Consider the following 17,831-nt stretch of genomic DNA (forward strand, 5'->3'; position numbering starts at 1 on the left):
AACGGCGCGCAACGGCTCTCCCGCGCGGGGGGGGGGGTCGGGGCGGCCTGCGCATGCTTGGCCCGGCCGAGGGGGCTCCTCCGGGGGGCGACGCCGCCCCCGCCTGCAAGATCTGCTTCCAGGGCGCCGAGCAGGTGCGGGGGGGGGGGCCGAGGGAGGGGAGGGGAGCGGCCGGCGGCAGCCCCCCCCCAGCACGCCGCCCGCGGGCCCCTTTGCCGGAGGGGGGGTGGGCGGGGGGGCTCCCGAGTCAGGCTGCGCCATGGGGGGCGGCCCCGTGGAGGCGCGCTGGGGGAGGGCCTGAGGAGGGGCCCCTCCGCGGCTCCTCCCCCCTGGCGGGGCCCCACACCCCCCCCACCGAAGGGTTGGCAGGAGGGGAGGGGGGAGGGGGCCGCCCGCCCCGCAGAGGCCTTTATGGCCGCCCCGCCCTGCCCCGCCCCGCGGAAGCCCCTCCCCCCGCCCTGCCCTGCCCTGCCCTGCCCTGCCCTGCCCGGGGAGAGGGGGGGAGGGGGAGGCGCCCGCCCCGTCCCATCCCCCCCCCTTCAGAGCCGGCGGCCGCATTAGGCTGCCCGGGGACGAGGAAGGCGCTTGTCCCCTTGCCCGACCTCAGCGCAGGGGGGGGGGGAGGGAGGGGAGATCCCCCCTCCGTCCCCCCCCCCCCGGCAAGGGGCCGCCTCGCCTGGACGCGCCGTGCCAAGGGAGGAGGCGGCCCTCCCCGCCTGCACGTGGCCTCGCGCTCGTGTCTCCCGCCGCAGCCAGCCCGGGGCGGGCCCTTCAAACCATCCCAGCTGCATTTCATTGGCATGACGTAGGGGGACGTCTGGGGCGGGGTGGTGTGAATTCATTGAGCTTAAGTTAATTAGGGGTACTCACTTTGCATTACTTAGGGATCGCCCGTTTCCATTGAATTAATCACAGAGGGCAATCAAGTTCAGTTAATTGGGGTCATCCGTTTGCACTGAATTGATGAGAGAGGCGGGTGTTGTGCCACGTGCTTCTGGGCTTTTGCAGAAAGGGCCAGGGCGGGGCAGCCTTGTGTTGGCGAGGGGGGCTTGGGGCCTGGCCGCGGTTGCTGCACTGCAGATGAGCTTGGTTGGGGGAGGCTTGGAGGAAGGATGCAAGTGGAAGTGGGTTGGTTTTTGGGAATTGAGAGGGGAGAGGAAGGCCTTCCTTTCCCCATACCAGACACCCCATAAGCGAGGTGGGGCTGAGAGTTTAGAGGCCACTGTTCTGTAACTGCTGGCAGTGGCTCATGGGAATTGTAGTCCACAGACATGAGGAGAGCCACAGTTTGGCCACCCCTGCCCTAAAACAACCAGGAAGACACTGGGGCAAGGATGCGCCCCAAAATAATCTTGGGACAGACTTCAACCTCATTTACCATTAAGCCATGAGTCATTCCCCACATGATGCCAGCAAGTTCCCAAGGCAAGGATAGGAAGTGCCCTTCCCTTTCCTCTGTAATGGAAGGAAATTGGGCATGACAGAAGGGCTGGGTCTCCAGGGGTGTTCTGGGCTGCCTGCAGCAGAAACCCTCGCCTCCCCCATCTGTCTGTGAGCGCCATCAGTCACAAGCAAGGACACCAACACCAAGGGCAGCCCAGAATGTTTGGAAGCCGCCTGCCACTCAGCCACGACTGTGGCAAGGAAGGACTGGAAAGCAGCAGGCTGGCACCCCCATTTACGGTATCCAGAGCACCTTCAAAGCATCCATTTTCTCTAGGGGAACTGATCTCTTTGGTCTGGGGCTGTAATTCTAGGGCAGTGGTTCTCAACCCTCCTAATGCCGCAACCCTTTCCTACAATGCCTCCTGTACTGTGACCCCCAACCATAAAATGATGCAAGTGTCATTTCACAGAAATTAAACAAAAACTGACGAGTGGCGGGAAGATCCATAGTTCATGATTGTATATAAATTGGTTATAAATTGTATATAAATTGGCAGGCGCCTTCAGGAGGAGCGGCAACGGTGGCAGTGCCACCCCCCGGCCAAGCTGCTCGCCCTGCCGTGAGTCGTTTGATCCCCAAATGGGGTCCCAGCCCGCAGGTTGAGAAACAGTGTTCTAGGGGGTCTCCATCTCTCACCTGGAGAATGGCATCCCAAATTACAGTATCAGAGAGTTCAAAGCATCCATTTTCCCTGGGGGAACTGATCGCTTTAGTGTGGAGCTGTACTTCTAGGGATCCCCGGGCCCCAACTGGAGACTGGCATCCCCAAGGACAGTACCAGAGAGTTCTCCCTTCAAAGCATCCATTTTGTCTAGGAAAACTGATCTCTTTAGTCTGGAGTTGGGGGCCCTTCCCTCTCCCTGGTGTTTCCCCCTGGCCCTCCACTCTGTTTGTGGTGTAGGCCAGGGCCGTCGGGCTTTTCTTGTCCTGCAGCATGCCTCTGAATTGGCGGGAGGCGGCATGGAGGCATGTGCTGGCAGCCTCCATGTCAGGCGGTCGGGAGGGAAGGCCTAATGGCCCTGTGGGACCTTCAGTGGTTCTGCAGGGCTTGTAATAGAGAATAGCTTCAAAGCCCATTCCTAAGAACGGGCCCTGAAAGAGTCCCCTCCCCTGGCCAGGCAGCTTAAGGTGGCTTTGGGCCTCAGCTCGCAGCCAAATCAAGTGGGACTGGCAGGGGCTGGGCAGCTCATTAGCAGGGCGGAGACAGAGCTCCTTAGCAGGCAGTCATCAGGCCGGGAAGCCCTCGTCAGCAGGCCCAGCCTAGCAGGCCGGGAGGCCCTCATTAGCAGGCCCTCCACCACGGCCCTTTGCTCAGGGCCCTCTCCCCTTTCCTGCTGCTGGCTCCAGGCACTGAGGCGTCTGAGAGCAAAGAGGCTAGAGTCCAGGGCCGGAGGGCGGGAGCCGCAGGGGCAGGGCCAATCAGGGCAAAGCTGGCTGTCCCTGATCGGCCGTATTCCAAATTGGACAGCTGGACACGTCCCACCCCCTAGGCTGTTTCAGAAATATATAGAAGTACAACAAAACAATGGGTAAGGATGAAGTAAATAAGAAAATTCCTGGGTTTCTGTCTAAGCTGAACACCACTCTCCCTTCAATGACCAGGGCTGTTCTGATTTCAGAGCTCAGCTAATGTACAACTTGCAAATACAATAACTGAGAAGTGATGTGAGAGAGGTTTACAAAATTATGCATGGGATAAAGAAGGCAGAGAAAGAAGTACTTTTCTCCATTTCTCAAAATACAAGCTTCATGCAATTAATGAGCAGGAGGCTTAGAACAGATCAGGTCCTTCTTCACCCAGAGAGTAATTAACACATGGAATTCTCTGGCGCAGGAAGTGATGGCAGCTACAAGCACAGAGAACCTCAAGAGGGGACTGAAAAGCACATGGAGCACAGGACCATCAGTTGCTCTTAGCCACAAGGTGTACATGGACCACTAAATCTGGGGCAGTGATGCTCTTGGTGTTTGGGAGGCCATAGTGGGAAGGCTTCTGGAGTTCTGGCTCTCCGGATGGCACCTGGGTTTTGGGTAATGTGTGACCCAGAGTGTGGGACTGGATGGTTCATTGGCCTGATCCGGCCTGGCTTCTCTTATGTTCTTTCAACAGGTATTGTTTGTACACTCTTATTATATAAGAGTAATTTATCCCTTAGATTAGTGGTCCCCAGCCTTTTTCAGGCTGGGGAGTGGCGGCAGCAGGGAGGGCAATTGTCTGGCAGTGCATGCGCCATGCGTGGCCGAAAATGCGCATGTGTGGCACTTGTGCGCATGCACGTATGCGCAAAAGTGCCATACATGCATGTTTTCTGGTGCGCATGGCGTATGCGCACATGCACAGCCCGGCCGCACGTGCGCAGCCCTGCTTCCCTCTCCCACCCTCCCACAGTAAGAAGCTTGCCGGGCCACATGCTTGCGGGCTGGGAAGTTTCTTACTGCGGGGTGGGGGGGGGGAGAGGGGAGCCGCGGCCCAGTGCCCAGGGACCCCCGCCTTAGATTAATTCAGTCTTTCTTTAAAAGGATAGATTTGCACAACAACAGTATAAAACTCCTTAAATATGAAGGTCACTTGGATGCCAAAGAGAAACATCCCATATAAATGAAAGCAATATAAAGAGTATTGCTCTTATGCATGCATATAAGGAAGCATTCATACATATTTTCCAGCTTGGGAATGGAATCCTATTTTGAAAACATATATTTAGGGGGTTAAGGTAGAGAAAAAAAGACAAGTAGAGGCAACCGTTTTGAGGCAACCGTTGGACATTGCTTAATGCTTGGCTATGAATCCACGTGACCACTAGCCCCCGGCATCTCTCCTAGGGTGAGTTGTTAAATCCTTGTCGCTGTGATGGCTCCCTTCGGTACACCCACCAGCTGTGCCTCCTGAAGTGGATCAGCGAAAGGGGTTCCTGGACCTGTGAGCTCTGCTGTTACAGATACCACGTGTTGGCTGTCAAAATGAAAAAGCCATGCCAGGTAATTTGAGAAACTGTTCCAGCAGCCATTTTATTTTTGTTTGGATTATGGCACCCAATCATTTTACAGGCACACATCTATGCAGATGGGAGGGGGGAGGGCCCATGACTGCTTTAGCTGCTCAAGCTGACGGGTTGATAATTACCTGGATCCTCCTTTTTCCCTTTCTTGAAGATGGGGACAACCTTTGCCCACCTCTAATCATCTGGTACCTCGCCTGTTCTCCAAGAAGTGTCAAAAAGAATGGACAGAGGCTCAGAGATGACATCTGCAAGTTCTTTTAGTTCCCTTGGATGCAATTCATCTGGCCCAGAAGACTTTGTTTCATTGAAAGAAACTAGGTGTTTGTGGACTGCCCCACAGTGATCCTAGGCCACCATTTCCATCCCCCGTGATGTGTTACATTTTTGCCACATTGAGAAATAGGAGTTAAGCAGTTCAGCCCTCTCTTCATCATCTTTAACTGCTCCTGCAGTTAAATAAAGCCCTAAGGGCTATTGGGGAGGAGTTAGGGCGGGTTCTGTCCGTGATAAAAACTCGGAGGGGCGAATCAGGAGCCGCGAAGCGATTCCTGATTTGCCCCTCCAAGTGCCACTTAAAGGCCAAGCAGCCAATGGGGAGGCGTGCGAAGCGCCTTCCCATTGGCCCCTCACCAAGACAGACCAAAATTCCATTCACCCAGCCCAGTCTGGCTGCCAGTCTGCTCCTGACCACCAAAGGGAGAGGAGGTCAGTAGGGCTGCCAAGGGGGATGAGAACAGAGGCTGTGCCAGCCCTTTTCGCCCCAAGGCTGTCCTCACTGTCATGTCCAACTGCAAATTGCCTCAGAACCCTGACAGAGCTGGCAGGAGGCTGGAGAGTGCTCTCCCTCCCCCTCCCTCCCTTCAGGCCTGCTGTGAAGGAGCCTCTGACAGGCCCTGACTCAGGGGAGGGAGGCATTTTCCTTCCAAGAGCAACGCAGGGGAGCCTGAGGGCCTTCCTTTTGAGGGGGGGGGGGACTTTCCCCTTCTGCCAAACAGTTGCCTGACAGGGAGGCCACAGAAAAGCCCCTTCTCACTTAAAATACTGCTCTGGACAGGGGTTAGACACAGCCAAGCCATGTGTCTTTCTTCTTTGCAACTCTCTGCAGATTTGAGGCCACTGCACAGCATTATTCTGCAGAGGAAACTGGCTCTTTTGTCTCCTGTTTCATCTGCACAACAACCCAGTGCAGTAGGCCTCAAGTCTTTCAATTCAACAACAACCTGTGTGGGAAGCCCTAAATGTTTCTTCTCTACCACAACCCTGTCCAAAGCAGCCCTTTCTGCCTGGGGAGCTGATCTTTATACTCTGCAGGTGAGCTGTAATTCCAGGAGCTCTCCAGGCCACACCTGGAGGTTGGCTACCCCTGGGTTGGAAATATTCCTGGAGGTTTGGAGGTGGGGCTTCAAAATTGTACAATGCCTCAGAGTCCAGCCTTCAAAGGAGCCATTTTTGCTTGCAGTTGGGAGGGAGTGGTGCAGGTGTGTCCCTCCTGGGCTGTGGGTTATGGCCAGCCCTTACCAGCAACTGTTTGTATTCTGGGGCACAGACAGGCAGACCAGCATCAGTCCTGTGAGTCTGGAAAGTGCAGGAAGATCTAAATAAATATTTACAGCCTGAAACTGGGCATTTCGGTGAATGTGGCCTAATTCACACAAGAAGGGAAATGACGCAGGAGAAATTGGTTGCCATGTAATCTTCCCCTAAGAAGAGTCTCCAGTCTGATTTTCCCTTCACATATCTGAGGACATGGCTCTGGAAAGCTCATCTGTAACCACTATGCCACAATTCCCAAAGGTCAGTCCTCTCCCACACTCAACGAACATTCCACACCACAGGTTCTTGACACCCATATCTCCACACCCATGCCCTCATTTGCCACCATGCCACCACAACCTCCCACACAACACACACATTCAACCCCAAGCCCTTACAGACTGGACAACTTTGCCCCTAGTCTGTTATAATTTCACTTTCTTGACCTTACAGTGGTCCTACAGAGTCCCTACTCATTTTCTTACTTGAAATATAACTAAAGAAGCCTTTTTTATTATGTTTAACACTTCTTGCTAGCCTAAGCGCATATTGAGCTTTAGCTTTTCTCACACTCTCCCTACAATTATTGGTTATTTGTGTATAATATTATTTGGTAATTATTTGGTAATAAGGCCTTCCTTCGATTTCCTAAATGACTCTTTCTTATTCCTCACATCATTTGACAGCTGCTTATGGAGCCATCTTGGCTTCTTCAGGCTCCTTCCATCTTTTCTTCTCAAGGGAATTGTTTTTTATTGTATTTCACTTTTAAGAAACTCCTAGCCCTCTTGAACTCCCATCACCTTAATTTTTTCTGACCACTGGATTGTACCCAGATTTCCTACTGCTTTTACCCCATCAACCAGTTCCTTCCTATTGGTGAGAAACAAGTTTAAAATTGTGCCCCCCTTCTAGTAGCCCACTCCACCCTCTGTGAAATGAAATTATCAGCAAGAGAAGTCAAGAATTATTGGACTTTTCATTTTTAGCAGAGTTTTGCCTGGTTAAAGACTGCTGACAGTGTCTCAGGCCTAAAGGATCCATCAGTAGCAATGCTGAATGTATAGAGTTAAGAACAAAAGAACATCTGGACCTGACCAATGGCCCTTCTAGACTGGCATTCAGCCTAGCATCCTGTCTCACACAGGGGCCAGCCAGTTCCTCTGGAGGGCCAAAAACAAGGCAGAGAAGCCGAGGCTTTCCCCTGCCTCCTGGGCCTCGGATTCAGAGTTTGTTGTTATTGTTGTTAGGTGCGAAGTCGTGTCCGACCCGTCGTGACCCCATGGACAATGATCCTCCAGGCCTTCCTGTCCTCTACCATTCCCCGGAGTCCATTTAAGCTTGCACCTACTGCTTCAGTGACTCCATCCAGCCACCTCATTCTCTGTCGTCCCCTTCTTCTTTTGCCCTCAATCGCTCCCAGCATTAGGCTCTTCTCCAGGGAGTCCTTCCTTCTCATGAGTTGGCCAAAGTATTTGAGTTTCATCTTCACGATCTGGTCTTCTAAGGAGCAGTCCGGGCTGATCTCCTGTAGGACTGACCGGTTTGTTTGCCTTGCAGTCCAAGGGACTCGCAAGAGTCTTCTCCAGCACCAGAGTTCAAAAGCCTCAATTCTTTGACGCTCGGCCTTCCTTATGGTCCAACTTTCACAGCCATACATTGCAACTGGGAATATAGCCTTGACTAAATGCACTTTTGTTGGCAGGGTGATTTCTCTGCTTTTTAGATGCTGTCTAGATTTGCCATAGCTTTCCTCCCCAGGAGCAAGCGTCTTTTAATTTCTTTGCTGCAGTCCCCATCTGCAGTGATCTTGGAGCCCAGGAAAATAAAATCTGTCACTATCTCCATTTCTTCCCCATCTATTTGCCAGGAATTGAGAGGGCCGGATGCCATGATCTTTGTTTTCTTGATGATGAGTTCCAAGCCAACTTTCGCACTCTCCTCCTTCACTCGCATCAACAGGCTCTTTAGTTCCTCTTCACTTTCTGCCATTAGAGTGGTATCATCTGCATATCGGAGGTTGTTGATATTTCTCCCTGCAATCTTGATCCCAATTTGTGACTCCTCTAATCCCGCCTTTCTCATGATGTGCGCATACAAGTTAAATAGGCAAGGCGACAGTATACAGCCTTTCCAAACTCCTTTCTCAATTTTGAACCAATCAGTGATTCCATGTTCAGTTCTCACTGTTGCTTCTTGACCTGCATATAAGTTTCTCAAGAGACAATTAAGATCCTCTGGTATTCCCATCTCTTTAAGAACTTGCCACAATTTGTTGTGCTCCGCACAATCAAAGGCTTTAGCATAGTCAATGAAGCAGAAGTAGATGTTCTTCTGGAACTCCCTAGCTTTCTCCATGATCCAGCGTATGTTGGCAATTTGATCTCTAGTTCCTCTGCCTCTTCCTCCTGCCTGTACTTCTGGAAGTTCTCGGTCTACATATTGCTGGAGCCTAGCTTGTAAAATTTTGAGCATAACTTTGCTAGCATGAGAAATGAGTGCAATGGTGCGGTAGTTTGAACATTCTTTGACATTGCCTTTCTTTGGGATTGGAATGTAAACTGACCTTTTCCAATCCTGTGGCCATTGTTGAGTTTTCCAAATTTGTTGGCATATTGAGTGTAGCACATTTACGGCATCGTCTTTTAAGATTTTGAATAGTTCAACTGGAATGCTGTCACCACCACTAGCTTTATTGTTGTTCAGACTTCCTAAGGCCCATTTGACTTCACATTCCAGGATGTCTGGCTCCAGGTCAGTAACTACCCCATTGTGGTTATGAGAGCTGTTAAGCTCGCTCTTCTTCTTCTGTATAATTTTGCCACCTTTTTAAAAATCTCTTCTGCTTCTGTGAGGTCCCTACCATTTTGGTCACTTATCATACCCATCTTTACATGAAACGTTCTCTTCATTTCTCCAATTTTCTTGAAAAGATCCTCCCCATTCTATTGTTTTCTTCTATTTGTTTGCACTGTTCATTTAAGATGTTGGATGTTCGTAGGGCAAACTTTAATAAACTCAGAGACATGATGAGTGTCATACCATGGACGACAATGCTGGAAGGGAAGGGAGCATGTGAAGGGTGGGCGCTACTCAAACAGGAGCTATTGCATGCTCAATCAATGACTATCCCAGAAAGACGAAAACACTGCAGGAGCTCTAAAAAGCCTATTTGGATGAACAGAGAACTTCAAGAGGAACTAAGAAAGAAAAGGAAAATGTTCAGGAAATGGAGGGAAGGACAGAGCTCTAAAGAAGAGTACCTACAGGTTACTAGGCACTGTAGATCAATCATAAGAAAGGCCAAAGCTGAAGGTGAGCTAAGATTGGCCAGGGAAGCCCATTGTAACAAGAAAAGATTTTTCAGCTATGTGAGGAGCAAACATAAAGTGAAGGAGGCAATAGGCCCACTGTTGGGTGCGGATGGACAAACTCTAACGGAAGATGCAGAGAAAGCAGAAAGGCTTAGTGCCTATTTTACATCTGTTTTTTCCCACAGGTCAAAGTGTTTAGGCACATCTAGAGATGGCCATAGCCAAAGGACAGTGTCTGGGTGGCAGGTTAACATGGATAGAGAGGTTGTCGAGAGGCATTTAGCTGCACTGGATGAGTTCAAATCCCCTGGTCCGGATGAAATGCACCCGAGAGTGCTCAAAGAACTTTCCAGAGAACTTGCACAGCCTTTGTCCATCATCTTCGGAACCTCTTTAAGGACTGGAGATGTCCCGGAGGACTGGAAGAGAGCAAATGTTATCCCGATCTTCAAAAAAGGGAGGAAGGATGACCCGGGAAACTACAGACCAGTGAATCTGACCTCTGTTGTGGGGAAGATAATGGAGCAGATATTAAAGGGAGCGATCTGCAAACATCTGGAGGACAATTTGGTGATCCAAGGAAGTCAGCATGGATTTGTCTCCAACAGGTCCTGCCAGACCAACCTGGTTTCCTTTTTTAACCAATTAACAGGTTTGCTGGATCGGGGAAATTCGGTTGATGTCATTTACTTGGATTTTAGTAAAGCTTTTGACAAGGTTCCCCATGATGTTCTGATGGATAAGTTGAAGGACTGCAATCTGGATTTTCAGATAGTTAGGTGGATAGGGAATTGGTTAGAGAACTGCACTCAAAGAGTTGTTGTCAATGGTGTTTCATCAGACTGGAGAGAGGTGAGTAGTGGGGTACCTCAGGGCTCGGTGCTCGGCCCGGTAATTTTTAACATATTTATTAATGATCTAGATGAGGGGGTGAAGGGACTACTTATCAAGTTTGCAGATGACACCAAATTGGGAGGACTGGCAAATACTCCGGAAGATAGAGACAGAGTTCAACAAGATCTGAACACAATGGAAAAATGGGCAAATGAGAACAAGATGCAATTTAATAAAGATAAGTGTAAAGTTCTGCATCTGGGTCAGAAAAATGAAAAGCATGCCAAAAATGAAAAGCATGGATGGGGGATACGCTTCTAGGTAGCACTGTGTGTGAACGAGACCTTGGGGTACTTGTGGACTGTAAACTAAACATGAGCAGGCAGTGTGATGCAGCGGTAAAAAAGGCAAATGCCATTTTGGGCTGTATCAACAGGGGCATCACATCAAAATCACAAGATGTCATAGTCCCATTGTATACGGCACTGGTCAGACCACACCTGGAGTACTGTGTGCAGTTCTGGAGGCCTCACTTCAAGAAGGATGTCGATAAAATTGAAAGGGTACAGAGGAGAGCGACGAAGATGATCTGGGGCCAAGGGACCAAGCCCTATGAAGATAGGTTGAGGGACTTGGGAATGTTCAGCCTGGAGAAAAGGACCTTGAGAGGGGACATGATAGCCCTCTTTAAGTATTTGAAAGGTTGTCACTTGGAGGAGGGCAGGATGCTGTTTCTGTTGGCTGCAGAGGAGAGGACACGCAGTAATGGGTTTAAACTTCAAGTACAACCATATAGGCTAGATATAAGGAAAAAGTGTTTCACAGTCAGAGTAGTTCAGCAGTGGAATAGGCTGCCTAAGGAGGTGGTGAGCTCCCCCTCACTGGCAGTCTTCAAGCAAAGGTTGGATACACACTTTTCTTGGATGCTTTAGGATGCTTAGGGCTAGTCCTGCGTTGAGCAGGGGGTTGGACTAGATGGCCTGTATGGCCCCTTCCAACTCTATGATTCTATGATTCTAAGAAGGCATTCTTATCTCTTCTAGCTTTTCTCTGGAATTCTGCATTCAGAATTCAGAGGATGAGTACCTCCCAATGGGAAGGTTCCCCTCAACCACTAACTAAGCAGGGTTTTCAATGACCAGGCACCCACATTATCACTGAGTCCATATCCTTTCAGATGTCTCCAGACTGAGAACAGTCTCTTTCATTTGGCTTCCCCATACCACCCCATGCCCCATACCTCATTTCTTTTGCCAGGGAATCCTTTTCAGCCTCACGGTTGGGACACTGTCTCTCCCTCCCAGGGCAAAGGCTTATCTGTTCAGAGTCAGAGATATCATCTTCTTAATACATTTTAATTTCAGCCCACCTTTCCATGATGCTCAGGATTGGTAACATCTTTAACAGCAACAGAAAGCACTGAAGTAGCAACAAACACACTCTTGTCTTGGGGTCCCAGTTTGGTCCTATATTGCTTTTGGAGTGCTAAACCTCCTTAAGGTAATGCTTCACCTTGAGTAGCAGATGGCTGGCCTGATAATGGGGAGGGCTGGTCACTTGTCAGATGGGAAGTAAGGAAGGCAATAGGAACAGCCCAAAGGGGGTTAAGCAATACAGCAAATGCCGTAATATGGTACTCATCACAGAGGCTAGGAATCAAATAGGACAGGGTCACATTAAACATGGCAAATCCCACAGGGGCTTGACACAAAGTTAAAATAAAACATTGACAGTGTTACTAAAAGCCCCAGTGAAAACTTCCAAGACCAAGTGCCTGGTTGATGGGGAACTAGGACCGGGATCTTCTAGACCAGCGGTCCCCAACCTTTTTATCACCGGGGACCGGTCAATGCTTGATAATTTTACTGAGGCCCAGCGGGGAGGTAGTCTTTTGCCGAGGGACGTCACTGCTGCTGCCTGAGCCCCTGCTCCACTTGCTTTCCTGTCGGCGCCCCTGACTTCCTGCCGCCCGCTGGGGGACGCTGCCAGCAGTAGCTGCACAGTGCCACACTGAGGGGGAGCCCCAGCCATGGCGGCCACTGGAGAGCACCAAAGGTGAGCCGGCGGCAGAGTGGCAGGGCACCCCCCGAGGCAGAAGCTGGGGAGGAGGACGAGGAGGAGCCGTGGCCCGGTACCGACTGATCCATGCACTGGCACCAGTCCCCGGACCGGGGGTTGGGGACCACTGTTTTAGACACTAGGCTGGCCCTTTAACCGCTCCCCTTCTGTCAAGATCTTTCTGTGATCCAGATCTTCAGAAAGAAAATAGCAAATGAAAGGAAAAGCAGCACATTTCTGTATTACTTCCCTAGCTTCCTATGTCCAGGGATGTCACATAAGGGGAAAAAACCCTTCTAAAGGCTAGTACATTTTTTCTAGAATTTTGATCTTAATTGTTTTCCTTGCTGTTCAGTTGCATCCAACTTATGGTGACCCCAAGGTCAAGAGGTGGGTTGCTTGGCAACCCTGGATTTCCCTGGTGGTCCCCCATCCAAAAACTAACCCGGACCAACAGCCTCCAAGATCTGACAAGACCAGACTACCCAGAGCAGGATGATCTTAAATGTCTGTGGGAACAAGTATTAGTGAAATCTGTACATACAGCATAGATTAGCAGTACTACCTCATGAATGGTCATAGAATCATAGAATCATAGAGTTGGAAGGGGCCACACAGGCCATCTAGTCCAACCCCCTGCTCAACGCAGGATCAGCCCTAAGCATCCTAAAGCACCCAAGAAAAGTGTGTATCCAACCTTTGCTTGAAGACTGCCAGTGAGGGGGAGCTCACCACCTCCTTAGGCAGCCTATTCCACTGCTGAACTACTCTGACTGTGAAATTTTTCCCCTGATATCTAGCCTATATTGTTGTCCTTGAAGTTTAAACCCATTACTGCGTGTCTTCTCCTCTGCAGATGGGCAGTGAGAGGCTAGGAAGCCGTGGAATGGAAGGCTGGTCACTGGGCAGAGTCTCCTGGAGCTTCCCTTGGGCAAGTCTGGCCAGCAGCAAGACAGCCTCCCCCCCCCACTTCCCCAGCCCAGCGGATGGTGGGGAGGAGAGTAGCCGGAGGCAGGCACGCCACCCACGGGGAGAGGACAAGGCACAAATGATGACGGAGGAGGGGCTTCTCCATGGGAAGGTCTGACCCCTTCCTTGCAAGACGTGCGGCAGTAGACAGGTGGGCTACACCAGGGAGCAGAGTGTGGATCCAAATCCCTGCCCAGGAAGATGCTGAGCTCCAGCTTGGCCACAGCCCAGCCTATGGACTTTCTCCCCTCCCACTGGCAGAGGCTGTGTTTGTGTGTGTGTGTGTGTGGGGGGGGGGGGGGACTAGTACCATCAGTGTGCAGTGGGGTCAAAATGTCTGGGAACACTTCCTGAAGGCCTGCCACAAAGCCACAGCAGCAGGCCAGGCATGTGCACAGTTTGCACCTGCACTGGATAACCAGCAGCAGGAGGAGGAGGAGGAGGAGGCGGAGATAGCTGTGCCCAGAATGTCTGCTGCTGGGGAGCGTCTCTCCTCTGCCTCGGGCTGGGAAGTTCTCTTTGTGGACTGGGCACCAACCAGTCCTGCCTGGGATGGTGACTGCATTACGGCCACCGACAGCCCCGCAAACGGCTGTTTCTGCTTCCTCTGTTTGCTAAGGGGAATGGGAGACCCAAACAGAGATGCCCCCCTCCAGGTGGGACCTGGGAACCAACCTCCCCCCCCCCCCCCCGAGTTACAGCTCGTCTCCAGACTATGGAGAGCAGCTCCTGGGAGAAAATGGCTGCTTTGGAAGGTGGGCTCAGGGGCATTGTACCCAACTGGGGTCCCCGCCCTCCTCAGGGACCACCCCCAAATCTCCAGGAGCTTCCCAGCCAACCCCCCCCCCCGTCCATCCCCCATGGGTGGGGGGAGGGACCTAGCCACAAATATGAGAAGCTCACAAAGTGTTTGAAGAGCCATGCTTGTGAAAGGGGAGTCCTCACGAGGTGTCCACCTTTCCTTGAAATGCGTTTGCGAACCTGTCCTCTGATCGGACTTCATCTTCCTTCCAGTGGCAAAGCATTACGGTCACTCTGGTGGAGAAAGTGCAGATGACCGCTGTCATTTTGGGCTCCCTGTTCTTAGTGGCCAGTGTGATGTGGCTGCTGTGGTCTGCCTTCAGCCCCTACGCCTTGTGGCAAAGGAAGGAAATCCTCTTCCAGATCTGCTACGGCATGTATGGCTTTATGGACGTGGTGTGCGTAGGTAAGCCCCTCAAGGCCCCCCGGCTGGTCCTCCAGGGGGATTCCCTGGGCATGACTTCCCTGTTTGCATGTCCAGGGATTTTTTTCCAACCCACCTGAACTGCAGAACAAGCAGATCAGGAGTAAATCCTTTTATCCATCCATCTATGCCCTTGGCAAAGAGCAAGACAGCAGCTAGAGCAGCATCTTGCTGTAGCCGTTTGGCCAGTCTGTTTTGGGGTCCTGTTCAGAGTTCAGTTGCTTCTCGCTAAGCCAGCCCAAGCTCAGCAGATCTCCAAAGCTCAGCAGGATCAGTCCTGGGGAGAGCTCCGAGGAGGCCCAGGGTCCTGGTGCAGAGGCAGGGCTCTTGCCTTAAGGACCCAGCTGTGACTGGGTGGCCCTTCCCACCTCTCCCATGGGAAACAAGCCTGGGGACAACCAGTGCCCCCCCCCCCGACATTCCACTGGGTCAAACTGGGTCCCTTCCTTCTGCTGAAGGGGCTCTTGCGGGTTCATTGGTGAGCCTGAGTTTGCCCCTGCCAAATGTGTGGGGGGAGCCCCACAGAACTTCCAGGCATGAATCCAGAGATCTGCACTTGCTCTGTGGTGGCTGCAGAGGGATTTCAACTCTTGGCCTTGAGAAGTTGGGAATGCCACAGGAATGTCACTTTGCATGTGGGCTGAGGATACGGTTTATACAGCCCAGTGGGAGCCATGTTGGTCTGAAGAAGCTGAGCAAAAGTTGAACCCAGCAAAGGCCAACACAAAAGCTTATGCCTTAAATAAAAAGGTGGCCCTGAACTCCGACTTAGTTCCGTCCACACCCTGCAATATTAATACATGCATCTGACACACACTGCAGGAACTGGTCATTTAAGTTACAGCATCACCTTCTTTCCCTCTTGTTCATTAACATTGTGACCCATGCCCCATCTAGAACACCTTCCCTAGTTGTAAATCTGCTTCATCTAGTGCGGTGGTCCCCAACCACCGGGCTGCGGCCTGGTGCCGGGCCGTGAAGGCCCTGGCACTGGGCCGCAGCTCCCCCCCCCCGCAGTAAGAAACTTACCAGGCTGCAAGCTTGCGGCCCGACAAGCTTCTTACTGTGGGAGGGGGGAGTGGGAAGCAGGGCCATGCCTGTGCATGCGTGGCCGAAAGTGCCGCACATGCGCGTTTTCGGCCGCTCATGCGGGCAATCGCCCTGCTTTCCGCCACCGGTCCCCAGCCTCAAAAAAGTTGGGGACCACTAATCTAGTGGATATCAGTCCCTTGAAACCCAATAACTTCTTTTAACTCTTGCAATGCAGTCTTAGTGGTGTTTGCCTGCCACTAACCATGCCTGGGGTAAAATTCTAGGGGACTGAAGAATTGTTCCCTTTAATTTCAGGACTGATTGTGCATGAAGGTGCCTCAGTGGGCAGAATATTTAAGCGCTGGAGAGCTGTCAATCTGCACTGGGTCGTACTGAATTATGACAAAGCGGCTGACACAGAAGGGGGCCACCGAGGCGAGTCCTCCTCAGCCCGGACTTTGTGGTTGCCCCCAAATGCATTTCGAAGCAGGAGCCTGGTTCATCCCCTCCGCTTCCCCTCCCCGAGACTTCAGTGCAGCTACGTGTTGCTCCATCTCTTCAGTCGCACGAGGCCTCCAGAGGACTCTTCAGGGGATGACAGCTCTGGGGAAATGGTGATGAGGGTGACTTCGGTGTGAAATCCTGGCTGCAGGGCTGTGCCCACCGAGAGCATGCAGAAGCCTCTAAAAGTATTCCAGGAGGTGGTTAGAAGGAATGGTGGGACCACAGCACATTAAAAATGTATAAACTCTTAACATTTTGCTTTTATATGATCAGTTGAATTGCAAATACATTCTTTTTATATCATGATTTCTCTCTTTTTAGCTATTTGTACTTGGCATTTATAAAAATACCAGATCTAAAGCCCATTGTATGAGGAAATACAATGGGCGCTAGCATTGTCCCGGGGCCCATGCCGCCCTCTTTGGAGGGCCCCCCTTACACCCCCGGTTCCTGAGTGCCACGGGCCTTGGCTTGCCCATCACCGCCCCCCCGCATCTCAGAGTTACTGTGGGCGGCTTGCATGCGGCTTGTGTGCGTTGGGGGTTGCGCGCGGCATCCACGTGAGGCTTCGGGGCTTGGTGTGCAGGCGGTGAGCGTGGCGGGGCCGTCGCCGCTGGGGAAAGGGAGAAAACATGCTGGGCGCAGTGTGGCAGTGGCAACTTCCAGGAACTGAGGTGAGGCGTGGGTCGGGGTGAGCGGTAGGGGGATTGAGGGGCCAGGGCGGCGGCCACCACGTGATCCCTGCTGGGGCCGTGCGTGGGATCTCAAGGCAGGGCGGTGGGGCTTGGGGGAGAGTCCCGGCGCGTGTTGGGTGGTGGGGCTGGGGTGCGGGTCAGGAGGCGGCGGTCGCAGGGGGGGCGGGGCCGAGTGATCGGCGGCCGGGGTGTGTGGAGCCATGGCTGGGTTGGCTGTGGGGGCTTGTTTGGCGATCTGGCACGGCTCCGGGGCGGGGCGTGGAGGCGTGGGCGGCTGTGTGCCCATGCTGGGGTGCGAAAGAGGCAGGGCGCAGCATCACGGCCAGGTAGGTAGGCGAGCCGTGGTTCGTGGCGAGGGGGCGGTGGGTTTGAGGGGCCGTGGCGGTGGGTGGGGCGGGCTTCCTGCTGGGGCGGGGGTCTGTGTCTTGGAGTTGCAGCATGGAAGCCTTACCCCCCATCGTTCCTCTGCCTCGGGACTCAGAAGGGCGGCGTAGCGGCTTGTCTGCGGGCAGCCTCTTGATGGCGGCAGTGGGGCGAAGGGGGGCAAGGTTGGGGGGGTGGGCAGGCGCCTCTCAACTGGTTAGGCCAGGGCCAAGTGGCCTATAGGCAGGAGCACTTTGCGGGCCTGCGGCTGGTCTCCTATGTGGCCGACCGACAAGCGGAGGGCCCTATCGGCAGGCGCAAAGTGCCTGCCGATAGGGCCCTCTGCTTGTCAGTCGGAGGGAGGGGGCCAATGAGCACCCTTCCCCATCACGGACAGGGCCCACCCCAAGGGCCCTTAGCGTTTTATTTATGCCACTCCCGCGGAGCGGTTACAGACTAGATTTTAAGCCTGCTGTACGTTTAAATACAAAAGGTGCTAGGAAGGCTGGAGTAGAGAGTATCCCGGGTTTCCCCGCCCCCCCTGACTTCCCGGCTTCATCGGGCCTCCAGATTTGAAAGGCCCCGTTTCCCTTCCTGTCCTTTGGGCATCATCACCATCAATTCCTCGGCAGGCCTGCTCCTTGGACCGTGCCGAAGCTCCCCCCCCCCCAGGCCCCTGCCTTCCGATTGGTGGCTTGGTCCTAGACTGACAATCGGAGGGGCCAATCGGGAGCTGCTTCGCGGCTCCTGATTGGCCCCTTCGAGTTTTCATCCCGGCCTCTCCCCCCCTTCCCCTCCCTCCGAGGCCTTACTGTTTTATTTTTACCGCTCCTGCGGAGCGGTTTACAGATAATT

At 52.7% G+C, this 17,831-nt stretch overlaps 1 protein-coding gene across 1 annotated transcript; it reads left to right on the forward strand.

The window, feature by feature from the left end:
• Window positions 1-16,224, forward strand: MARCHF11 (membrane associated ring-CH-type finger 11). The gene is made up of 4 exons (XM_077353332.1): window positions 1-134; window positions 4,271-4,426; window positions 14,172-14,364; window positions 15,730-16,224. Exons 1-4 carry the CDS (start codon window positions 54-56, stop codon window positions 16,050-16,052), a joined length of 753 nt encoding a protein of 250 aa, XP_077209447.1. The 5' UTR covers window positions 1-53; the 3' UTR covers window positions 16,053-16,224.
• Window positions 16,225-17,831: the final 1,607 nt, after the last annotated feature.

This window comes from Paroedura picta, chromosome 9, assembly GCF_049243985.1.
Source record: "Paroedura picta isolate Pp20150507F chromosome 9, Ppicta_v3.0, whole genome shotgun sequence".
Classification (NCBI taxonomy): domain Eukaryota; kingdom Metazoa; phylum Chordata; class Lepidosauria; order Squamata; family Gekkonidae; genus Paroedura; species Paroedura picta.